Raw genomic sequence first — 25623 nt, forward strand, 5'->3', positions numbered from 1 at the left:
ATAGATGACATCAAGGCCCTCCTGCAAAAGCACGAGCCAGTTTGCTTTTGCTTGCAGGAGACATATCTAAAGGCAAATGATGATCCCACCATGCACAACATCACAGTTTTTCGAAAGGATAGAATTGCGGATGGCTCTGTACATGGGGGAGTGGCTATCCTGGTGGGTAACCAGACCCCAGTGCAGCCCTTGCTAATTACAACCAGCATAGAGGCTGTTGCAATTCGCCTTTCAGTGGGATTCTTATTAACTGTATGCTCTATTTATTTGCCACCTGGGACTGACATCTCCCAGGCAGACCTTGATGATCTTCTAACGCAGCTGCCTCCCCCTTTCTTACTTCTTGGGGATTTTAATGGACATAACACCCTGTGGGGTAGTGCTAACATCAATGGAAGGGGACGAGTCATAGAGCATATGCTCAATGACAATGACCTTTCCCTTCTAAATACTGGAACAAACACCTTTTTCCACATGCCTACCCGTACTTTTTCTGCCATTGATCTCTCTATCTGCTCCCCTTCTCTACTCCCTTCACTCACCTGGGAAGTGGAGGAGAATCCATACGGTAGTGATCACTTCCCCGTGATAACCTTGCTACACAGTGGGAGACCATGTCTTCCCTTCAGGCTACCGCGGTGGAAGATTGATCAGGCTGACTGGACTGCCTTCCAACATCAGGCAAATTTTGATCTTAGTACAGTCAGTCAAGAGCCTATCAATGATGCAGTTAAGTACATCACAGAAACTGTTGTCCAAGCAGCTGCTAATGCTGTCCCAAAAACATCAGCCCGGTTCCCACCATTTCCTAAACCTTGGTGGAATTCACAATGCACAGCAGCAAAAAAGGCTCAAAACAAAGCGTGGGGGATATTTCGCCGATATCCTACCACGAACAACCATATAGCCTTCAAACGTGCACGAGCCAAAGCACGCTACATCCGTCGTCAGAGTCAAAAGGAATCGTGGATCCGTTTTACATCATCTGTTAACCAGTCTACCAACTCTAAGGTAGTCTGGGATAAAATCCGGAAAATGAAGGGAAAATATACATCCCATCCTTCCTCAATCCTAGATTATAATGGATGCACTGTTGCAGATCCAACTGCAATAGCCAATTCTCTTGGGGAAACATTCTCTAACATCTCTGCAACATCTTCGTATTCCCCAGAGTTCCTGGTCCTGAAACATAAAATCGAAAAACTGGCACTTAATTTTAAGTCTAAGAGCGTCTATCCCTACAATGGGTCATTCACTTTACAGGAACTGAAAAGAGCTCTTATTCTCTCCAAAGCAAGTGCTGTTGGACCAGATGGCATCCATTATGAAATGATTAAGCATCTTTCACCAAAATCTATGGATTGTCTGCTCCTTCTGTATAACAGAATCTTTACTGAAGGGCAGTTTCCGGACTCCTGGCGAAAGGCAATCGTTCTTGCCTTTCCTAAGCCAGGAAAGGATCCAAAGGTCACCACCAATTATCGTCCTATTGCTCTGACTAGCTGTCTGTGCAAAATCCTGGAGAGAATAGTTAATTCCCGTTTAATATGGTACTTAGAATCAAACGACCTTCTCTCCAGAATCCAGTGCGGCTTCCGAAGGAACCGGTCCACTTTGGACCATCTTATTAGATTGGAAGCATCCATCCGGGATGCTTTCCTAAAACGCGAACACTTGGTGTCGGTGTTCTTTGACATGGAGAAAGCGTATGACACAACTTGGAGATTTGGCATTTTAAAAGATTTACATAGCCTAGGCCTAAGAGGGCATCTGCCCTTTTTTATTCAAAATTTTTTAGCCAATCGATCTTTCCAAGTTCGTATGGGATCCTCACTCTCTCGCTCCTTTCGCCAAGAGGAGGGAGTACCACAAGGATCAGTCTTAAGTGTCACGCTTTTTGCCATCAAAGTCAATTCCATCATAGAACAACTTCCTCCAACTGTAAACAGTGCCCTCTTTGTTGATGACTTTAGCATTTTTTGTCAGTCGTGCAGCATGAGGGTTATTGAAAGACAACTGCAGAAAGCCATTGATAATCTGAATGTCTGGGCACTTGCCAATGGCTTCAGGTTCTCGCCGGAGAAGACCGTTTGCGTACACTTTTGTCGCAAGCGTAGTCTTCATCCTGAACCTGAATTAAGGCTCGGGCAAAATGTTATTCCAGTAGTGTCAGACACAAAATTCTTGGGACTTGTGTTTGATAAAAAGTTGACCTTTCTCGAACATATTCGTCAACTTCGTACAAAATGCACGAGGGGTCTCAATATTCTCCGCTCTCTCTCCTCAACGCGTTGGGGAGCAGATCGATGCACCCTGCTACGGCTTTACCGTGCACTTGTACGCCCCAAATTAGACTACGGGTCCCAGGTATACTCCTCAGCTAGAGATAGTGTCCTCCGATGGCTGGACCCTGTCCACCATCAGGCTCTCCGTATCGCTACTGGAGCTTTTCGAACATCTCCTGTCCAGAGCTTATACGTCGAAGCAAACGAACCATCGTTATCCCTTCGACGTAAGCAGTTGTCTTTAAACTATGCTTTAAAGTTGAAATCCCTGCCAGACCATCCTACGTGGGCATCCGTTTTCGAGCCACGTTGGGAAAACTTGTATAATACCCGTCAGACTGCCAACCGACCTTTTGGTATTCGTGTCCAAGAGCTAATCAGAGAGTTTAACATCATGGTAGACAAGGTGGCAGAAACACCAAAAGAAACTCTTCCACCCTAGCATGCTCATCCCCCACCATGCGACTTTTCCCTTAAGAAATGGGTAAAGTCTGAAACCTCGTCATCTGTCTACCAGAAGCTCTACTCTGCACACCAAGCTGAGCACTCAGACTTCCTGTCCGTTTACACAGACGGCTCGAAGTCTGAATCGTGCGTAGGATCTGCTGCTGTCTTTCCAGACACTATAATATCTCAGCAGATTCCTCCTGAATCCAGCATATACACTGCAGAGCTGTATGCTATAGAGCTAGCCTTGGATCACATTCGAACTTGTCAATTCCAAAGGTCAATAATATATTCTGACTCTTCCAGTGTACTACAGGCTTTATTATCTCTGAGACACAATTCTCATCCAGTTCTTTGTCGGGTTCAGCAGAAGATACATTCTCTTCATGAATACAAGTTTGATATCCGCTTCTGCTGGATTCCTAGCCACATTGGGATAAAAGGAAATGATTTGGCTGACGCTGCAGCCAAATCAGCAACACCCACTCATAATTGTTGCCTGTCAGTCCCCTATACAGACTACAGGCAAATAATACGTAACAAGATATATTCCCATTGGCAAGAACTGTGGCACAGACAGAGAACAAATAAATTATACCAAATAAAGCCTGTAATAGAAATATGGCAGTCTAGTCTGCGCAGGAATCGGAGCGAGGAAGTTGTTCTTGCCCGACTCCGCATAGGACACAGTCATTTGACACATTCTTTTCTGCTGAGGGCGGATGACCCTCCTATGTGCGAGTCTTGCGACACCGTTTTAACTATAAAGCATATTTTAATAGATTGCGTTCATTTTACCCATGTTCGCAATATATATTTTACCGCTTTTACTCATTCGACTGAGCCTTATACACTCAGTCAGATTTTATCAGACAACGACCACGTGTCGGCAGTTTTTAAATTTTTAAAAGCTACTAATATATACCCACATTTATAAATAACAATTTGACGAGGTAACCTTTTTAAAGGTTACCAGAATTTATCTTTATTGATATTTTAATCGTTTCATGGCGCAGTATAACCTTAGCTGTTTTTGCGCCAATAAACACAAAATCAATCAATCAATCATCTTCCTCGTTTATTCATTCAACTGCCATTTTCTGGAACAACCTTCTTTCATACGTATTTCCTGAAAATTACAGTCTACAGAAGTTCAAGTCCAATGTCAACAAATATCTTCTTTCGTCTTCTGAACCTTCAACCCAAGCACGGTACTAAGTACTATAGGTTCTAATACCTCTCGTGTTTGGGGTTTACATAAAAAAAAAAAATATATATATATATATATATATATATATATTTTCTTAAAAAATATAACTTCTAAATTTCTAATGATTATTATCAGTAAGTATTCATGCCAAAAACAATAAAAAACACAAATCGCACACCGCTGAAACCATATTTTCAACCATGCAGCTAATGCTATACTATGCAATCTACCTATATGTGTCATACATAGTACGCAATAAATTATATATATTACATTACATCATATCAATCATAATTCATCAATCCATTTCAGCAAAATATAATATTTTTTTTCCAAATAAATGTTGTTTATCTTATGTTTATATCAAAGTTAAGAGTGAGATAGGTGGCGGTAAATGTTTTAAAAAATAAATTATAAAATTTAATGTTACGTTATGAAAGTTTATATGTGTATATGTTTTTATTTATATATGTTATGTTATGAAAATTACATTTCTGATAAACTTTTCGTGCCTCCTTTTTGCACTAGTTCGCGCCTCCCAGTTTGGAAATAGCTGAAACTCTTAAACCAGTTGTTTTTAACCGGGGGTGCCACAACAACATTCCAGTGGTGCCTCGTAATTTGGGTTTAAGTTACTTAAAATTATTATTATTTTTTAATTTATATGTTTATTTCATTATAAAAAGGTGTACAGTATCTTTTTAATTTTGTGGTGATCTATAATTGATGTTTACTTAGGAACAACCTAAAGAATAAAATTATATACTGTATATATATAATTTGTATTATGAAATGTAATTTTTATAATTATATTATTGTAATAAATATCATATAACATATATATTTTTTAATATTATATATTTATACAGATATATACAGAGAAAGAATCGAATCTAACAGGCAGAAAACTGAGTAGGAGTGCCGCAAAATAAAATAAAATAAATTTCTTAGGGGTGCCTTTATTAAAAAAAGGTTGAAAACCACTATCTTAAATTGTCAAATCTGTATGCAGTGTAAAGTTAAAAAAAATTTTAAATAGATTTTTATGAAAAGTGATTAGAATTAATTTATGCCATTTTAAATTAATTTAAAATGAACTTAAAGCTCTTTGCTTATCTATTTTTGAAGAAATTCAGTTCCCAGGTCGTACAGGTTTTAATCAATAAAATAGGCTACTAGCAAAATTAAAATGGAAAATACTAGTCTTTTAAGTGGTATTGATCTTCCCAAGGTTATCACAAGAATTTGCTTCATTGCTGTAGTACAAATAAACTCTGGTGTTTCTGGAATACATCCAGTCATTTTTTTTTGTTTTACAGATGTTTTCTTCTGTTGAGCCCAAGTTTGTGTCTTGAACGAACGTTGTGGTAGTGGACAAGTGTCTTCATCACTGAAAACAAGTAGTTCTGCCACACCAGTTCTCCTAATTTCTGTTACAAGCTGCAGAAAATCTTGTATTCACTTGCTTTTAGTTGTACTAACTGCAGTGCACAAGTTTTTAAACATGCACCCAATATTACAAACTAATATTACAAAACTGTTGTCTTATATATTGCTTATTTATTTAGCTGACAGTTATTTAAGTGGCCTTTTCACTTTTTGCCTGAAAGACTTAACATTGCACTATTTTATCAGTGGTAGGAAGATAACCCAGACTCTTCCTGTAGCAGATACAGTTGTGGCTTTCAAACTGTAAAAGGAAAAATCTTCACTTGTAAATTGTAATGTGTGTATATTGCATGGCCAACAGTGAATGTATGATGATGACCTGGTGAAAAAGTACTCTCAATTTCCTTCTGTGCTTTTTCTTGATTACATTCTTTTGTAATTGAATCAGAAGATTGAAATGATATGCTCCATTAACAGTCTGGTCTTTTTTGAGGAAATTCACCATATGCACATACATACACACAGAATAGTGTTTTTTTTTTTTTTTTTTTTTTTTTAGTAATGAGATTCTATTTTGATTCTTTGAATTAAATACTGAACAGGTAAATCAGTGGTACTTTTGTATAATATTACATGTATGAAAAGTACATAGAAATAAAGAGGAATTTACCTCAATGCTTTTTTGTAGAATGCTTCACTACAACACCCTCCTAAATTCAATCAGACGTAAAATTATTACTCAATGGTTTCCTTCCCTCATAGACATGAATGATCCAACGTATCTGCAGTCAGAAGTCAAGATCTCCCAACCCGACCACCACATAACCTTGAGAGTCAGAAAACATCTTGTGTAATAATAAAATAATTAAAACCATTAAAATGATTGCAGCATATAAAAGTTAAAATCTTTAAATTAGTTAAAATAATTGAACCCAATCTTGAATAACTTCTCTTCCTTAAGTGGACCAGGGCTTTTCGATCGTCTGTCTTGGCCACAGGATAGAAGTAACATGATGGGAAATTCTTAAAACTCTTCGAGATTATTTAATATCCTGGCTCTTGCACGCAAATGACCATGGGTGCAATATGAGAAATGGGTGATGTACATTAATGGAATTCTTGTGTAATTTGATTTCCAGTGCTTCTGCGATTAGTAATTTAGTGTAATTCCTCTGTATACTAAGTTTTTTGACTCATCAAATAAAAAGGTGTGATTCTCGTTGATGGCATGGAATGCTAATTATGATGAATCACATTCTTTACATGAAATGTTGTATACTATGTCGTTAATTTGTGTCAAAAATGACAAAAGTATTATTCGATTATTTAATTCAGACTTTAGTCTCTGCATGGGTCTAGACACAATTTTTAATTCCGTATCCCTGAAAAGTCTGTTAAGTTGTTTGTGCCAATTCTCAATGTACAGAACGGAAATAAAGTATTTCTTGGGATTATTGTTATGAACTAAAGTTTTCATTTGCAACTTATTTTTAGTTTGTAATTTAACGTGGTCAGTAATAGAAAGAGGATAGCCTCTATTGACTGTCACGGCCATATATGTCCGGCAGGGGCCACGTCAGACATATATTGCCGACACCCACTGTTTCAGTGGGAGCTGCATTGGCTGTATAATGCTGATAATTGTTGGAAATTTACATTATTTTTGAAAAGTGTGGCCTTTGGTGATACAAGTGATGAAATTTGTATGGTGCTATGAGAAAAAAGAAGCGAGTAACTGGTCATTATTTAAAAATTCTTTATTATTACAAATTTTATAATTACAAAATTATGAAGACTTATGGTGTTGTCCAAAACACTCCAAACACATGAAAGGCTGATGAGTACAGTCTGGGCAATACGTCGAAACTCTTTTCCCCTTTCTGCTAGCAACTGATCTTCCTTCCTACTCTTTAAATTTTGCATAACAAAAACTGCACATCCTTCTGACTTTCTTGTTGTTTGTGTTGGTTTTTGTCATTAGTATATGTGTGTTACCATATTTTGGCTTTTCACATTTTTCTTTCTGTTCTATATTTAGCAAATCCGTAACTACCTCTTCCCAAAAGCTTCTTATTTTTATTTGTTTTTGGGTGGCACTCTTGTATACCATGTACCCATTGACAACTGATATTCCGAGTATATACAGTAAACCCCCGCTATTCGCGGTATCTGTATTTGCGGTTTCGCGTATTCGCGATCGCCGATTTAATATAAAATGAAACCTAAAAAATGTGAATTTTAAAGCGCCGTGAATATTTTCCGCCATAAAAAAACATGGGCGTGGCTAAAATTATCTTTCCCGGTCAAAACAGCGCTCAGTGGGTGGGGGAGAGGGGTGACAAAATCGCGAGCGTGGATGTTTCTCGCTAATCCTTGTTCAGTATGTGTTATGCGCTTGTCATGGAAGGTTTCGTCGTTTGCTTTTAATTTATATGCTTATAAATTGAATAAATTTATCAATTTATAAATTGATTTGCTTACAAAAATGATAAATCTACTGTTTTGCAGTGTAAAACAGACTTTTTCGAGTGTGTTAACGGAAGAAAGTGACTTTATTGTGGACAAGTTCTTTCTAACCCGTACAAAAATATGGCTATGAATAACAATGGAAATGTGAAAAGATCAAAGGTGATGACATTAGCGAATAAAATTGAGTTATTAGACAAAATTTCTAATGGTGAAAGTGTCTCCTCAGTGGCAAAACATAAAATCAATGAGTCAACAGTACGATCAATCAAGAAGTCTGAAGAAAAAATCGGCCGTAGTGTCCGTGAAAACGCGCTAATTGCTTCAAAAATTTGCTCTGTAACTCGTGATGTTAAATTAGAAAAAATAGAAAAAGCTTTAAACATGTGGATAGAAGACTGAACTCAAAATGAAATTCCGTTAAGTTCACTCATCATTCGTGAAAAGGCAAAACTCCTTTATCAACACTTGAGCGAAACTGGTGATAGCACTGGCGGGATAAGTTTTTTTGCTAGCAAAGGCATATTACATTTAATATTAAATTGTTTCTTATTTTCATTTCGATGCCATATGCTTGCATTTCACTATGTACTGTCTATGTACATAGTCATATTATGAAGGTACATATAATACATACATAGAAAAAATTTTAGACTAGTTTTTCTTATATATTTCATACTTTGGAACGGAACCCCTTTATTACTATGGGAGCCATAACTCAGTATTCGCGTTTTCGGTATTCGCGACATTTCTCAGGAACGTAACCCCCGCGAATAGCGGGGGTTTGCTGTATTCTATTGCCAATTTCCGGTACCACTTTACTTCCTTTTTGAGTGGTGTGGCATACGAACCCATTTGATCCAACAGATCAATGTCGGCCTTTCCCGTATTATAAGCTAGAATAGGAAGTGGTGTTTTTTTTGCTACTTTCCGTCTTCCTTTACTGGTGGAGGATCCATCAACCATTTCTGGGGCATGCTTTGTTGTTAGTAGCCTCACATCTTGAGCATCTTGCCACTTTATAGCAATAATTATAGCAATCATCTCCCCTTTATTTAGCTTTGAGTACATGACTTATTTGGGCATAAATTTTTTATTCGCTCGTAATGTACCAACAACGTGAGTTTTTTTTTTTTTTTTTTTTTTTTTTTATGAAGAAACGATAACGCCAGATGGTAGCTGGTATAAAAATTGTCTACATACAAGGTGCGACCTTCATTTAGAAGTCCTTGCGATAACTCTTTTCAGCTAAACCTATGGATTTTATATAATTTTCAGATTTACCTGAATAGATCTTGCTCAACCAGGTATATCCTTCAGTGGAACATAACTTGAACAGCTTGATTCCATATCTGTGTGCTTTATTTGGACAGACTGATATTCTGACTTATCAGGTCTGAATATCAGCCTGCCCCCTCCAAGGAATAAAAGGTTCATCAATGAAATCTTTGCCGGGGGAAAATATTTTCTGTTATTTCAGCTGCAAAACATGTATCAGGTGTTGTATCTTACTGAGCCTGTTCCCTGGAATAGCGGTTTCATTGTCTGAAAAGTGAATGAGGCACAACAACAATTCAAATCTGTTGTGAGACATAATTTTTGTTACTAAATTATTTTTAGAGATAGGTTGGTTGACCAGTAAGATGCAATACTGCCCAGTCTTACTAGTCCCATCCACATAAGAAGCCCAAAAAACTTTCTCATCTCATCAGCAGTCGTTGAAACCCACTTTTTTGGATGACTCTGCTGCAAAGCTCGGGTACTCTTAATTTTCTGTTCAGCCTATCTGTTTGTTTCTGTTACAATAAAATTTATTACTTCTTCATCAAAAAATAATGAAAACGCCTCAAGATGAGTAATGTTTCTTGATATGTCTATTTGCAGTCCCGATTTGCCTGTAAAATCAAATCTTTTTTGGTGTCCTTCGTATTCAGTCCATTCAATAGCTTCATTTGTTTCAGTCACTTTAATCTCAGGTTCTTCAGTCTTTTCAAATTGCTCATCCATGCTTTCTTCTTCTATCCAGTCTTGAAGCACTTCTTCAATATTTTTCGGTATTTCAGTATCTCCTTCATTTGAAGAAATATCCCAGTCAGGACATTTTACCGAATCATCAGAGTCAATCTTTTTCATCTTCAGAACTACTACTAAGATTTTCTGCAATTTCTCTCAGTTCCTCTTCTTTTAGTAATTTTCTTTTAGCCATTGCTTTTTAGATTTTTTTTTTTATTATTTCACAACACACTTGTACAAACTTGTGGAGAAACACAACACAATAATAATGGGGATAATACGGTATGCTAATGAATTTATTTTCACAAAATCTTTAACAATACTGACATACTTATTGTGACGTTTGAGAGTTTATTTTATTGTGATTAGTTTTATTGCAGCGTGCGCAAAAAACTGTATGTGGCCAACGCTGCATCTCAAGAAATAAAGTAACCTACTGTGCCATGTCGGCCACATATATGCAACACAATAAATACTCTTTTGATATTTTAAATGAAAAAAACTGCATAACACTGATATTTCAATATTTATTTTAGAATTACTAATCAAATTATTTACTAAATATTTTTTGGCCTCCGGGAATTTTATTTCTTAAACTAGCTTGGCAGTCAACGTGTTAAACATAATGGGTCATTTTTACGCAAACGGATGATAGCTGTCATAATGAAGGAACATGCCTGTATTTTTCGGTTTCCAATAAATATTAAACTGAATACTGTTAATATGATGTGTCAGTGTAAAATTAAAAAAATTTAATGATTTTGCTTCAGAGTTCTCCATTTCAAGTGTGAAGCTCAGTCTCGGGTGGATGTTATTGAATGAACATAAGATATCCTGGATCATATTCATGTTAGTGATACATAGAATACTATCCAAGTGTCTCCCATTCCCATAATACCTTACATGTGGTAAAAAAGGGTTCAAATATACACATTCAATCATGGAAAGGTAAATTTCCAATAAGAGACTGCTAAGGTTTAAGCCCATTGGTAATCCAAAGATTTGTTTGTATACTTTATTGAGAAATGTTATAAAATTAACTTTAATCAGGAGTTTAATCATTTGAAAAATTTCTTTACCGGGAATTTTTGTGTGATTGATAGGTATTATGTTGTTACTCAACATGTCCCATATTATATCTAAAGTATATTCAATGTTTACATTCGTGTATAGGGATGTATCCAGGGAAAACTGGTTATCACTAATATGTAATTTACAGTCTTTCAAGCACCGAATAGAGAATCATAATTCTTTATGCCAAATTTAATAGATTTTCTAAAGGTTTGATGATATTGTATAAGTGGGTAGCAAGAGATGCGAACGCGGAATTCCTGTACGAGATGATCAGGCAAATAAGAAATTCTGTTTTATGAAGTTTTACTTGACCAAAAAGAGTGGGGATGTTAAAAGTCCTGGTTTTCAGTTCTCTTAATTGGGCTATAGTAATATTAAATAATCTCTAAGAGTTTAAGAAATTCCCATTATGCTACTTCTGTCCTGTGACCGAGACAGACCATCGAAAAGCCCTGATCCACTTAAGGAAGAGAAGTTATTCAAAATTGGGTTCAATTATTTTAACTAATTTAAAGATTTTAACTTTTATACGCTGCAATCATTTTAATGGGTTTAATAATTTTATTATTAGACAAGATGTTTTCTGACTCTTAAGGTTATGTGGTGGTGGTTTGATGTGTTGGTGGTCGGGCTGGGAGATCTTGACTGCCGATCATGGATATGTCAAACCACTCATATGTTTATGAGGGAAGGAAACCATTGAGTAATTAGTTTACGTCTGATTGAATTTAGGAGGGTGTTGTAGTGAAGCATTCTACAAAAAAGCATTGAGGTAAATTCCTCTTTATTTCTAGATATTAATACAAATGTAGAACTCATTGGGCATTATAGCTCTGTTTTATTTATCCTAAATGAATGAAAAGTCTTTTTTTTTTTTTTTTTTTTAATGAGTATACATAGTATACTCCATTTCAGTGAAATTGGAGCTTGTACTAGTTATTAAACCTAGCAAATTAATTAATGAAAAATAGTTTAAACTTGTGAATGACATGAAATATAGCAAGTTCATAATTGTCTGTTGTTTTTTTAGGCTTAGTGGTTTTAACAACTATGTGTGGCTATGCCATGGCATCAGCTCCATTTGATCCAAAGGTATTTTTACTGATTACTGTTGGTACTGGACTGACATCTTGTGCTGCAAATGCTGTTAATCAGGTGAGATAATGACAGCTGCACTTTTTTTTACTTCTGTATACTTCTTAACTCTATATTTGTATAACATGCAGGCATGTTATTCAGTTAGTAGTATTGTATAAATGTGTTTGACCCTTTACCTTCTATTCATATAAGGTAAGAAGTTGAGTCTGTATGTAATATTATTAGTGCCATGGTACCGAAATGGCAGTAATAAATGACAGCTTATTCTTTTTGTTTTTGTGGCATATCAGCTATTGAGGCTATAATGCACCAACAAAAGACAGTTATGGGAGAAACAGGGATATCATATTTCAGAGTATCACATTAGAGGATAGGTGTCTCATTAGTGATATGGTAGCAGTCATTGACTAAACATTCTTGCCTCTCATTTCTGGTAAACAAATGTTCTTGTCCACTAGAAAAATGGCAAATGTCAAAAACAATATTATCTGTGAAAAGGTAGTTGAGAAACTTATTGCTGGCCACTTTTGATGTACTACTTTGTCATGAATAAATTTTTAAATTTTAAGATTATGCCCTTACCATATAAGAAGAGTTTGCATTTCAATATTTTAGAGGAGAAATTATTTACTTCTTACCTCATGTTTGTTGTGGCATGATGTATAAAATTTTCTTCTTTCATGTCAACAATTATGCTATAGCTCACTAGTTAGAACACATTTAGTGTTCTAACTAGTGTTTGATTATCATTTAATAGTTTGAAGATGCCTTCTAATAATTTACTTTTTACTGAACTGTTATAAGGTGTAATTTACTTTTTACTTTACTATTTTTAATTTACTTTTTCCTGAACTATTATGAGACTTAACTATTTGTATATAGTTACGTAACATAACATACAGAATGAGGCATACATTTAAATTCAGAGGGGATAATTTTAAGGTAGACCTGAAAATTTTCCTTTAATTAAAGCATGATTGCTTGCTGGAATAACTTCCTGCCTGCTCTTGTGTAGGTTGGAATGTTATCAAAATTTAAGATTTGATAAACAAATAACATAATGTTGCTTCCTTGTATGATTTAGCTAATACAAATATTCTAATAATATATAATATATATATATATAATGTTGTGTGTATCAGCTGAGTGGTAAATTGATTAAAAGTAAAGATTCTACAGATTACCTTTTAGTTACAGGGTCTAGATTGCTCTGAAAATTTATTTTTTACTTCTGTGAGTGACATAGTGTAACTATTAATGTCAGAGATGGACTAGGTCAAAGATTCTTACCGTGGGGGGGGGGGAACTTGTAGCGGCCTTGTACTAGCATTTATGGCCAAAATCACACTGGCCTCCGGCGCACTGGGATTTCCCCGATAAGTTTTATGGCCAGTCCTCCTCTGGTTAATGCCTTACCAAAGGGAATAAAGACAACACATAAGATCCATAATAATATTTCTATTCAGTATTAGTGCAAATTCTTACAGATTTCATTCAACAAATCCTGAGATCTGCAACAATATGTTTAATTATTAACTGGAAATAAACTTGATATCGACCAACTTATATTCTGTTTAAAAAACCAATGTCGTTTGCACCTTTTGGACTACTGAACAGTTTTTAAATCTCTTTTATTTCACTGCTTAAAAATCAGTTTTCATTTTATGCCCTATTTTATTAGCAGTCACATTACAAAAAGTACATGTACTTAAAAAAAAAAAAAAAACCAAGAAAATATTTGAAATCAACAGACAAATCTGGTTTAAAAAAGTGTTTACATCTTTGATGAATAAAAAAATTCATTTGTCAACCAGTGTAATTGGCCAAATAACTTGCTGCTATTAATTTTGGTTAAGTGAATTTGTGTTCAGTGGGAAAGATTTTATCTATAGGAAATAATGTAAATAATTTAACCAGTTGACATAACTAGTGTTGACTAATTCTAAGCCACCTCATATATTTAAATGTAGCAGAAACATTTAAACCTTTAAATATAAGCTTTATTGCAATAAAACATAAATATGACATATGCTCAAGAAAATTTACCTTAAAATTATGGAAATGTGTATATTGTATTTACAGTAATAGCTTGTGATACTGTTAATTTTTGTATCGCTCAAAACCACAAAATGCATTGTAAATCTAGTGCTCTCCCAAAATCTAGACTTTCCAGAATGTTCAGTTTAGTTTCCAGTGACAAGGTTTTCCAATAGCATTTAACTTTCTTCACATTATTAGTGTTTGCTGACTCTTTGAGACCATTAAAAAAAAAAAGTTGAAACTACCTACACGTAAAGTCAGTCATACAGATAAAAAATACACATAAACAATATGTAAAGCAGAAGTGACTCAAAGCCAAAACTAAACTGAAAACAGCATTGCTGAATTGTGCACAGTGTGCATTTAAAGCAACTCCATGTCAAAAAACAGCAAAAGTATTTTTATAAAATTTCCTAAGGAGAAATTTTATAAAAAAACTTCAATAAATCAGTTAATTAGAACCACTGAACAAGTGCACCCATGACAATTCTGGGTTGGAGGATGTATAAAGTGTATGTTTTTTAATATGCAAGAAATGGCGCACGTGATTGGTTCAATATATTTTTCACCTATCGCATTGAATAGCTGTAGTATTTTACAGCCATGGACACCGGAAACTTGTTCCGCTACAAACAGCTACAGAAAATTAACACACATGTAAATTACTCATGGGCACGAAAAATAACCTTTGAGACAATACACAGATAAGTAGTACTTTCAAAGTTTCTCCTTGTCGTAAATTGGAAATGTTTTGCAGCATGTCCAGTTTGGCAAGCAATTCTGCTGTTTTCTTATTAATTATAATATCTTGTTAATAAAGAACACACCTTTGAAGGGGTGTAATAGTGCATCTCTTCACAATTTCAGTAGCTTTTCACCTTCCTCACATTATTAGTGTTTGCTGACTCACTTGATCTGTTTGAAGCCATTTAAAAAAAAAATGGGGGAAACTGGATAAAAAATACACGTAAACATCTACCAGCTACCTTAATTATTTTTGAAAGATTTATTATTTATATATATATACAAAGGGTACTAGGAAAGTTTTGCAATATGGCGCAACAATGAATCACAGGAAGCTGCTTGTTGCTGTATGTTGAGACATGTTCATACGTGCATAGTAGCCGCCGCGCCAAGTCGATGGGCTCAGTTATTCATTAGTAGTGAGAGTGTAAAGTGCTTGCGATGGCATTGTGGTCACGAAATGAGATAAGGACAGTTTTGCGGTATAATTTTGTGCGTGGTTTAACCATAGACCAGTGCTTAGAAGAAATGACTCTTGCACTAGATGATGATTGTCCACATCGTACAACGATATTCAGGTGGTATAGAGAATTCCAAAGGGGAAATTTCACTCTGGAGGATTCTGAGAGGCCGGGAAGGCCACGAACGTCAGTTACGGAGGAAAACGTTACTGCTGTGAGGAAAATGCTTGACGAAAACAGGCGAGTGACCTACCAACAGATAGAGGATACTTTGGGCCTAAATGCACCAGCAATTCGTTCGATTCTGCAAGATCATTTGCACGTGAAGAAACTTTGTTCTCTCTGGGTGCCGCATCAACTGACTGAAGAGCAGATGACACGACGTGTGACTTGGTGCCGGGAGATGTTAAAAAAGTTTGATAAGGGACAATCTCGGTATGTGAACAACATCGTGACAGGTGACGAGACTTGGCTGTACTATTACGATCTGCCGACCAAGGCTCAAAACAAAGTTTGGGTCTTTGATGATGACGACACACCCGTAATTGTCAGAAAATCCCGATCTGTAAAGAAGAAAATGATAGCTGTATTTTTCAAATCGAGTGGAATTGTGGAACGTGTCGTTTTGGACACGCAGAAGACAGTCACAGCTAAGTGGTATACTGAACAATGCCTGCCTAAAGTCATTGGATCTATGAAGAACCTGCGGCCAAAGTCAAGAATGGACACCTGGTACCTCCATCACGAAAATGCTCCAGCTCACCGCGCCAAAGCCTGCACCGAATATTTGACCACGACAGGACTGAAACTTCTCGAGCACCCTCCCTACAGTCCAGACCTTGCTCCCTGCGACTTTGCACTGTTCCCGCATGTGAAAATGAAGCTAAAAGGGAGGCGGTTTTCCAGTGATGAGGACCTTCTACGGGCTTGGGACAACGAGTGTGCTTTACTCCCTAGTGAAACTTGGGAGAACTGGTTTAAAGATTGGTTTCGGAGGATGGAGAGGTGTATTGAATGTAGAGGAAATTACTTTGAAAAAATTAAATAAACAAAGCTGTATTGCAAAACTTTCCTAGTACCCTTTGTATTTATTTGCAAAATAATAAGAGGAGTTTACCCCAATATAGTATATAGAACACTTCCGTATGATACTCTCCAGAAATTAAAACGAAAAAATCGAAAAACTTACATTAGAGTAACAAATAATTAAAATCAATTTAAAACTAAATTAAGTGTTCAATTGATTTTAATTGTGTTAAATTGGTTTTTAATTATTTGTTACTCTAATGTAAGTTTTTTGATTTTTTAGTTTTAATTTCTGGAGAGTATCATATGGAAGTGTTCTATGTACTATATTGAGGTAAACTCCTCTTATTATTTTGCAAATATTAATATCAACGTAGAACGTATTGAGCATTACAGCTCTGATTCTTACTATTTAATATATTTATATGCATAATCATGTGTATGCTTGTAATTTTACATACTTAATGGTCTTAAAAATGGAAAAGAATAAAGGATTAATGTTTCTACTTTGTCTAAATAAAATGGTTTTTTTTGTAATTTTCAGAAAAATTAATTTTTAATTTTTTTATATAAAAAATGTAAACACAGTATGTTTTAAAATTTTTAATTTTTATTAAAACTAAAAAAAAAAAAAGTACATACAGTAAGTATGTACTTTTTGTCTATTATAAAAAGATGAAATGTTAGCCTATTTAAGAAGAATTCAAAAGTCCCAAAACATTTTCCAAAAATTAAAAAGAAAGTTGGACACCTGTGAGGTGTTCTGCCACCATTTCTGTGACACTTTTGAATGCCATCACCATTACTACAGCCAAGTTAAGTGCTGATAAACATTGATAGTTTTTCTGCAAAACTGTCATACAATGTAATGGCAAGTATTCTCTTCATTATGCAAACTGCAGTGGTGTTCATATTATCATTTTTAATGAATGGAACGATTAAATGCCACTTCAGAAAACAAATGACAATTGAAACAAAATTACGATTGCACAACATCGCTTCAAAATCAGCCCTCTTCTACAGTAGCGAGACTTGGGTAATAAGAAAAATAAGAAAGATGTGGTGCCTCTGTAGCCAGGTGGGCAGGAGCAGCAGTGCGTAGCACACGCTTCTTGATCAGACCGGCGTTCGAGCCTGTGACCACCAAATACGGAGGATGCGGAAAGGTCAGGAAATGACCACCGCATATTCCCAGAGCAATATGGCCTTAGTTGCTAATGCTCCTAAAAACCAAACAACAACAATAAAGATGCACAAAAACTTGAAGAAGCACAAATGAGATTTTTAAGTCCATTGTTGGGCTTTAAAAGGCCTAAATCATCAAAGAAATTGAGATATTCATGAGAAATTAAAAGTAGAGAATATAGTAATTGACATAAAACAGTATCAGAAAAAATGGATCAGTTACGTAGAAAGAATGAACCCAAGCCGAATCTCAAAATTAGCATTTAACTACAAACCTACAGGCTAGAGTGTAAAGTGTGTTTTGTGTCAAACGGCACCAGGGATCCCCCCCCCCCCATCTCCATGTAGTATATGTTGCGGGTGTGAAACAAGAGCACTGTCATTGCCAGAGGTTTAAAGGTGTATGGATTTTGTATATATGTAGTGTTGTGTACCATTGTTTCTCTGGTTATTTAGCAGCTGAGCCCCTAATGTGACCCAAACGTTGCCCACACTCTGGCCCTTGGAGGCAAACCAGGTACACCAGTATTATAGTTATTTACTCTGGCAGGTTCTGCCATCTAATTTCCTGAGATTTCAGTGGCTAGGAAATAGGCAAGAGAGAGAGAGAGAGAGATGCGGGCTGATCAAGACCACCTCCCAAGAGCTCATCATCATCATCAGCCATTTTCAATCCACTGCAGGATGAAGGCCTCTCCAGCAACTTTCCAGTTCCTTCTGTTTTGAGCACTGGCCATCCATTTACTACTCAAAAACTCATGAATTTCATCTATCCATCTCCGCCTTTGTCTTCCAGATTTTCTTCTAGCTCCTCTTGGGTACCATTCTGTTATTTTCTTAGTCCATCTGTCATCATGTCTTCGAGCTATGTGTCCTGCCCAAGACCATTTTAGTTCTTTAGTTTTGATAAGAATGTCCTTTACTTGAGTTTGCTGCCTAATCCATGTGTTTCTCTTCTTATCTAACAGTCTGATTCCCAATATAATTCGTTCCATTCTTCGCTGTGTAGTTCTTAGCTTCTCTTCCATTCTTTTTGCCCAAGTTTCACTTCCATAAGTCATGGTGGGGAGTATACATTGATTCATTATTTTACGTTTCAGACAAACTGGGATATTGCTCTTCAGTATGTGACTATATTTCCTGAATGCTATCCATCCAAAATTTATTCTTCTCTTGACTTCCAGCCATTTATCATTATTACAGCTAATAACTTGTCCCAGATAAGTATATGACTCCACCTTTTCAATTACTGCTCCATCAATCATTATTTCCCTTTCTGTGGCATACTTGTTCATCATTACTTTTGTTTTAGCCATATTCATCTTTAGTCCAAAATCCTTACTAACTGTGCATAACTGATTAAGATTTTCCTCTAATTCTTTGGGATCGTGGCTTATGACCACAATGTCATCTGCAAATCGTAAATGGTTTAGGTACTCTCCGTTCACATTGACTCCTTTCTGCGACCAGTCTAATCTTCTGAAAGCTTCCTCAAGGGCAGCAGTAAACAGCTTCGGAGATATTGTGTCTCCTTGTCGAACTCCTTTCTTGATTTTAAATTTGCTACTGTCTTTGTCTAGTCTAATAAAGGATGTAGCACTCTCATATATTTTCTTCAAAATCATAATATATGGAGTATCTATGCCTTGTCTTTCCAGTGCCCGAAACATTGCCTTATGCTGTATGGAGTCAAATGCCTTTTCATAATCCACAAATGCCAGGCATAATGGTGTTTTATATTCATTTGCTTTCTCCATTAGCTGTGATATTACGTGAAGGTGATCCATAGTTGAGAATCCCGTCCTAAAGCCAGCTTGCTCTTTCGGTTGATTCTCATCAAGTATTCTTTCTAATCTGTTAGTAATGACCCTTGTGAACAACTTGTAGATATGGGATAACAAGCTAATTGGTCTATAATTTCCAATTTCTGATTTATCTCCTTTCTTATGCAGCAAAACTATGATTGCATTATTCCACTGCTTAGGCATCACACCTTTTCTAATGCACTTTGTGAAGAGCCTTGCCAGTTTTTGTGTTATGTCTCTTCCTCCCAATTTTAACAACTCTACAGTAACTTCATCTTCCCCCGGGGCTCTCCGATTCTTCATTTTCTTCAATGCATGTTCTACCTCATCAGGAAGAATATCGGGTATGTCGTATGTGTTGCTACTTTGCAATCCATCTTCCCCACTGCTGGTATCATTCCCTCGCTCCTTGTATAGTTCTCTATAGTAGTCTTCTGCTCTTTGAATTATGCCTTCTCTGCTGTTTATAAGTACACCATCGCTATTCTTCAGTTTCAGTATCATTTGTCTTTCTGTATTACTGCTCATGGCTGCTGATTTAAATCCTTTGTTTTCCCTTAATGCTTGTTCTACTTTTCTTGTGTTAAATCTTCTTATGTCCTCTCTGAGTCTCTTTCTAATGGCTTTGCATAACTCAGTATACTCAATTTTCTCCCTGTCAGTGTTTTTCTTGCTCTTCATTTGTCGTCTTTGGTTCATCATAACAAGTGTTTCTTGACTAATTTTTTCTTCTTTGGATTTCTGTTTCCCTATAGGTTTCTTGGGCTTTATCACTTTCAGAAAGTTGTAATATTCCTCATCAATATCTTGGTCCTGAGCAGTCTGCAGAAGCTCAAACTTGTTCTTAAGTTCCAGTACATACTGCTTTTTCTCCTCCTCTGTTATTTCAAAGACCTTTGTATTATTTACTCGAGTCAGTTTTTTCCTTTCCTTTCCTACATCTATATCAAGTGTACATCTTACCATTCTGTGATCACTTCCAACATTTACCTTATTCAGGACGGTAACGTCATTCACAATATATCTTCTGTTAGTGAGGATGAAGTCGATTTCATTAGTTGTTAATCCATTTGGACTCTTCCATGTCCACTTTCTGTTCACCCTTTTCTTGAAAAAAGTGTTCATTACTGACATTCCTTGAGATTCTGCAAATTCCACAAGTCTTTCACCTCTTTTATTTCTTTCACCAATTCCAAAATTTCCTATAGTTCCTCTTTCTGCGCTGTTTTGCCTTTTTCCAACCTTAGCATTGAAGTCCCCCATAATAATAGTGTAGTGGGTTTTCTGCTCATCTAGAAGACTCTCAATTTCAGTGTACATTTCTTCAACCTCTTCATCATCATGGCTCGATGTTGGTGCATAAATCATTATAATCTTTAGCTTGTACCTCTTAGAAATCTTGAGTATTAGTCTTGACACCCTTGGTGATGTACTTTTGAATTCCAAAATGTTGTTTTTAAAATCTTTATGGACCAGAAACCCAACTCCACCTTCACTCCTTTCACTGTTTCCATTGGTGTACAGCAGATTTCCACTTGATAAACTTATAAGTGATTCATTTCTTCTTGTTTCAGCCAAACCAATGATATTCCAATTCACATTTTCTAATTCCTTTTCCAGCTCTAATATCCTGTCTTCACCGATGAGTGATCGTACATTATAACAGGCCAAGTTCAATTTCCGTGCATGGCAGCCTGGTCGTACCCAGAGATTCTTAGCACCCTCTGCTTCCACTCTGATCCTCTCGCTGCCGTAAGAGGGAGAGTGAAAGCTGCTGGGGACTGAGGGCCATTTGTATTGTTGTGCTCTCATTGCTGGAGGGTTTGGTCTTTTCCTCTTCACGCTGACCAGGCGTCTTGAAGAGAACCACTCTACACGTTCGTTGCCACCTAAGTGACGTAACAGGGCTTACCATCGAGAAGGTGTGCATGAGTGGATTTTAGGGAGGCAGGCCAGCCGGACTTCTCCTAAATCTTCTGTAATAGAGAGATATTGGATCCATCAGTGTTTTAGGCTGAGTGTCTGATAACACACAGGATACCTGTTCCCCTCTAAGCCCCAAGAGCTACAATGGAACAAGTCTTAAAAGACCTAAGCCGAATCAAGTTCATGATGGTGATAAATAATAGATATTAAGATGTCTTTATTTCTTAGTACTTGAAATTAAATTATGAATCTTTCTTTTTATAAAATTAAGTAAGTTAGCTGTTAACTGGAATGTTAAAGCATATAATTTCTTTCCACGCATTTGTGAAAAAGTATACTTTTTTTGTGATTTTCTTAAATTTTATTCAAGTCAGACATTTGAAATATGATATTTGCTTGATCTGTAATTGGTATTTTTTGCTGTTTTAGTTTTTGGAAATCCCATATGATTCCCAGATGGCTAGAACAAAAAATCGTGTTCTAGTGAAAGGTTACTTAACGTAAGTGACTTAACACTATATAAAGATTGTTTAAACATTATTTTAACTCTTCATAAAGTTTCATAAACATTGTTTTTTTAGAAAATAAAGTTTTCATAGGTATGCTTTGTTATGTTATATAATACAACATACTACATTTCTATTTTTCAAGCTATATAAGGAAGCTTACTCTGAATTTATGATGAATGTGCTGTAAAAATATAATTGTATTCTTGGATATTTTGTTGCTTTAATAAACGGTGATTCTGTGATTTGATCATTTCCTTGTGTTATTTACATTTATAAAAAATTTCCGTTTATAGTTGTCTCTCAGATTTAGTAATCCATTTTCTGCAAATTCTTAGGAAAATGGGCCAATCCTAAAAATCAACAAATTGAATTCTTGGGTTGGCCATGTGCCCAAACAGCACATTAGAGCCTTAGAAGTACAGGATGTAAATTCCTCAGATCCATAAAAGTTTTTACTGTGCTCCAGCCACGTGAGGAAATTCATGTAGAAGGATAGGGATTTTCTGCTGCAATTTGTAAACAAGATTAGTGATATTGAAAGTTTTGGTCCTTCAATTTGTATATCAAACATTAGGCTGATATAATGCAGTTCTCAAACACTTAAATAACTTTTTGATTGTTGTGTTTGTAAGACCATTACATTAACACATGGCTTTCATCCATTTGTATATGCCGACCGGGCTAGCCGAGTGGGTAAAGTACCTGCCCGGCAACCCAAAGGTCGCGGGTTCGATTCGCGCCTCGGGCTTGGATCAAAGTACTGCAAAAACCTTGGGAGGTGCAATATGGCCACAGAAGCCGATGCGCCAACAACTACCAAATCAAAAAAAAAAAAAAAAAAAAAAAAATCATTTGTATATAATCAGAAAAAAACAAAGAAAATTGAATCTTTCACATCTCTCATGTGATTATATATTCATATTAATAAGAGACAGTATACAGGTTGGAAGTTGCCATTTTGTAGTGATATAGAAGTTACTAAAGCAGTCGTTTTCATTTCAGAAAATAAAACTTGAAAATAATAAAAAATGTTATTATTTAAATGCCAAAATCTCCCATAATAATGTATGGTGTGTAATGTATATATGGTCTTTTTGAACTGGATTCAGCATTCATTTCCCTTTGTTTTTCCTTTAACATGTACATTTCTGCAACGATTTTAGAATCATTCCACCCCCCCCCCCCCAAATCAGAGTCAGAGCAGGTGTTTTAATGTTGTACTTGATAAAGAAACAGTATGGATATTATTATTTTAAAATATCTGGCCATTTGTGTGTTTTTTTTTTTTTTTTTTTTGATTTGGTAGTTGTTGGCACATCGGCTTCTGTGGCCATATTGCACCTCCCAAGGTTTTTGCAGCACTTTGATCCAAGCCCAAGGCGGGAATCGAACCTGCGACCTTTGGGTTGCCGGGCAGGTACTTTACCCACTCGGCTAGCCCGGTCGGCCCATTTGTGTGTATGTTCAATGACATATTTTGTTGAGATGGATACTACTGACTTCCTTCAAGATTGGGTACTATTATTCTTGAATACCAGAATCAGAGAAGTTGATGCATCTAATGTGCATTTATCATTTTACTGTTTCTGATAGTTTACATTAGTGTCATTCCATTTTATGTATAATGTAGACATGTTCCATTGTTGTTTTGAATATTTATCAATGATATTGATGAAGGTATATCAGGTTTAATGGCCAAGTTTGCAGAGGATACAAAGGTTAGCAGGGTTGTTAACGACAGTAAAGACAGTTTGCTACTCCAACTAGATAAGTTGGGCAAATGGGCTGAGAAGCAGGAACTGAAGTTTAACATTGACAAATGCAAAGTACTGCATATGGGTAGCAATAACCCAAGAGAAACGTACCAACTGTGTGGTACTACACTTGGGGAAGTGGAAAGTGAAAAAGACCTGGCAGTAATTGTGCACTCAAATATGAAGTTTGCTGAGCAGTGCAGACAGGCTGCCAGGGCAGGTCATGGAGTCTTGTCAATGATATATAGGAATTTTGCTAGCAGGGACAGGGAGGTGATTATCCCATTATACAAGGCAATGGTCAGGCCACACCAGAGTACTGTGTACAGGTCTGGAGGCCTCATTTTAGGAAGGATGTAGAGTTGCTAGAACAAGATTGGTGAGGGGAAAAAAGGAGTGATCTTACCAAGAAAGACTTAAGTTCTGCAAATTGCAGTGCCTGGAGAGTAGGCACCTGTGAGGTGATCTGATTGAGGTGTATAAGGCCTTGAATGTAATGAGCAAGCTGAATGCTGATGAGATTCTTCCTCTTGCTCAGATTAAGAACTCGAGGAGGCATAGATTCAAATTCAGGAAAGACAGTTGTAGAATAGATGTGCGGAAATTTGCCTTTAGCCAGCGGGTAGTTGATTGGTGGAACAGGCTTCCATCTTTTGTTGTGGAAGTTGATAGCCTAAATAAATTTAAGGCTGAGCTGGACAGGCATTTGGAATGAATGGAGGGGTTTAATGGGAGGGGTTTTTTTTTTTTGGCTGATGCTGCATAAGCTTGCTTTCTTGCATCGTATGCCTCTACTAATGCTAATGCTAATCTCCTGATATTAAGTGTTATAAATTTATTTCATTATCTGTTGCTTCTGAGGATATGCTTGAGAGTAAGTGTTTTTTATATTTCTACTTACACAATGACTTTTTTCCCCCCCACTGTTCATATGGGTATTATTTATTTTTGAGCATGAATGTGTTTTGTGAGTACATATGCCAGTGACTTCTGTAGTTTGTGTGTAATACTTGATACTGCAATTGGCATATTGATATGCATTTATTACTCTATTGCTTCCAAATGTTTTGCATTAATATCATTTCCTTCTGTGAATGGTGTTTCAAGTTGGTGAATTTGTTTTGTTATCTGTTTCTTTCAGAGCAACATTTGAAAGCAAATTATTTTTATTTTTATACTTTCATTAAAAAGGATACTTTTGGTATCCTTTAGTATATGCCATCATAAATATTTTTCAAGGTGTTAATCTTCAAATTCCTAATTTAATAATTTAAGAGAGCTATTATGTCTGGGACAAAGCACTCAAACTCAACACTTTTACAGCTGGGCCATTGTCTAGGTTAACAAGGTCCCTGCTGTTCTTGTCAGGGAACACATAGTACAAAATACTGGAATAATCATCATTATTCCAGTATTTTGAAGCTTAAGTTAGAAGTCAGTAGTTAGAAGCTTAAACAGCAAAGTGGAATTATCAGAATAGCAGGTATTACAGAAACAAGAGGATCAATACCAGGGAGCTGTAGCTAAACAACTATGAATTAATTTATTCTGTGTGAGGAAAGCATAGCATCTTTTGCATTAGTTTGAAAGATAGTTTAATTGACTAGGAAGCATTATCCAGCAGAGTTGCGTTAGAATTTAAGAATAGAAAGTTTGGCAATGAAAAAAATAAAAGGATGAAACAGTGTTATTTAACATGTTAGAAAGAATAGAAACTAACAACAAATAATAGTTATTGGTTGGATATTTAAATAGCAATATTTTTTGGTTTTGGTGCTTGATCCACCTTCAGGCATTGATCTACAAACAATAATCTTTCCATCTTTTATAGACACAATGATTTTATATGATGATATTCTTATAGCACTTTACTTTCATTACACTTTTTAAAATATTCTTGATTTTTTTTTTCCGCATTGCAAAAGTTGTACACTCATTTTCCTTCTGAAGATTTCTAACACGCAGTGTCAGTAGTGTACACAGTCTGCATTCTTCTCTTTTTAAATGTTCAGTCACATTAATTTTAATTTCCCTTTTAACTTTATAATCACTGTCATTACATGTTTTCTTCAAACTCATGATGTTCACTATTGGTTTTCCTTGTTCCAGTTGGGAATAAAGTACAGCAGCTGCATACTATCTGTAGTGTATTGGAAGAATGACTTCATGTGGCTGAGTGATCAATTGTAGA

General features: G+C 36.0%; 1 protein-coding gene across 1 annotated transcript in view; it reads left to right on the top strand.

Moving 5' to 3' along the window:
* Window positions 1-25623, top strand: part of Cox10 (Cytochrome c oxidase assembly factor 10) — a 76195-nt gene that overhangs the window by 23877 nt on the left and 26695 nt on the right. The window contains exons 4-5 of the mRNA XM_090386592.1: window positions 11915-12039; window positions 21599-21669. Of these exons, the coding sequence (XP_090242718.1) occupies window positions 11915-12039; window positions 21599-21669 (196 nt within the window). The remainder of the gene's footprint in view (window positions 1-11914; window positions 12040-21598; window positions 21670-25623) is intronic.

The sequence above is a fragment of the Mastigoproctus giganteus genome, chromosome 12, assembly GCF_048544385.1.
Source record: "Mastigoproctus giganteus isolate SK-2022 chromosome 12, ASM4854438v1, whole genome shotgun sequence".
Taxonomy (NCBI): domain Eukaryota; kingdom Metazoa; phylum Arthropoda; class Arachnida; order Uropygi; family Thelyphonidae; genus Mastigoproctus; species Mastigoproctus giganteus.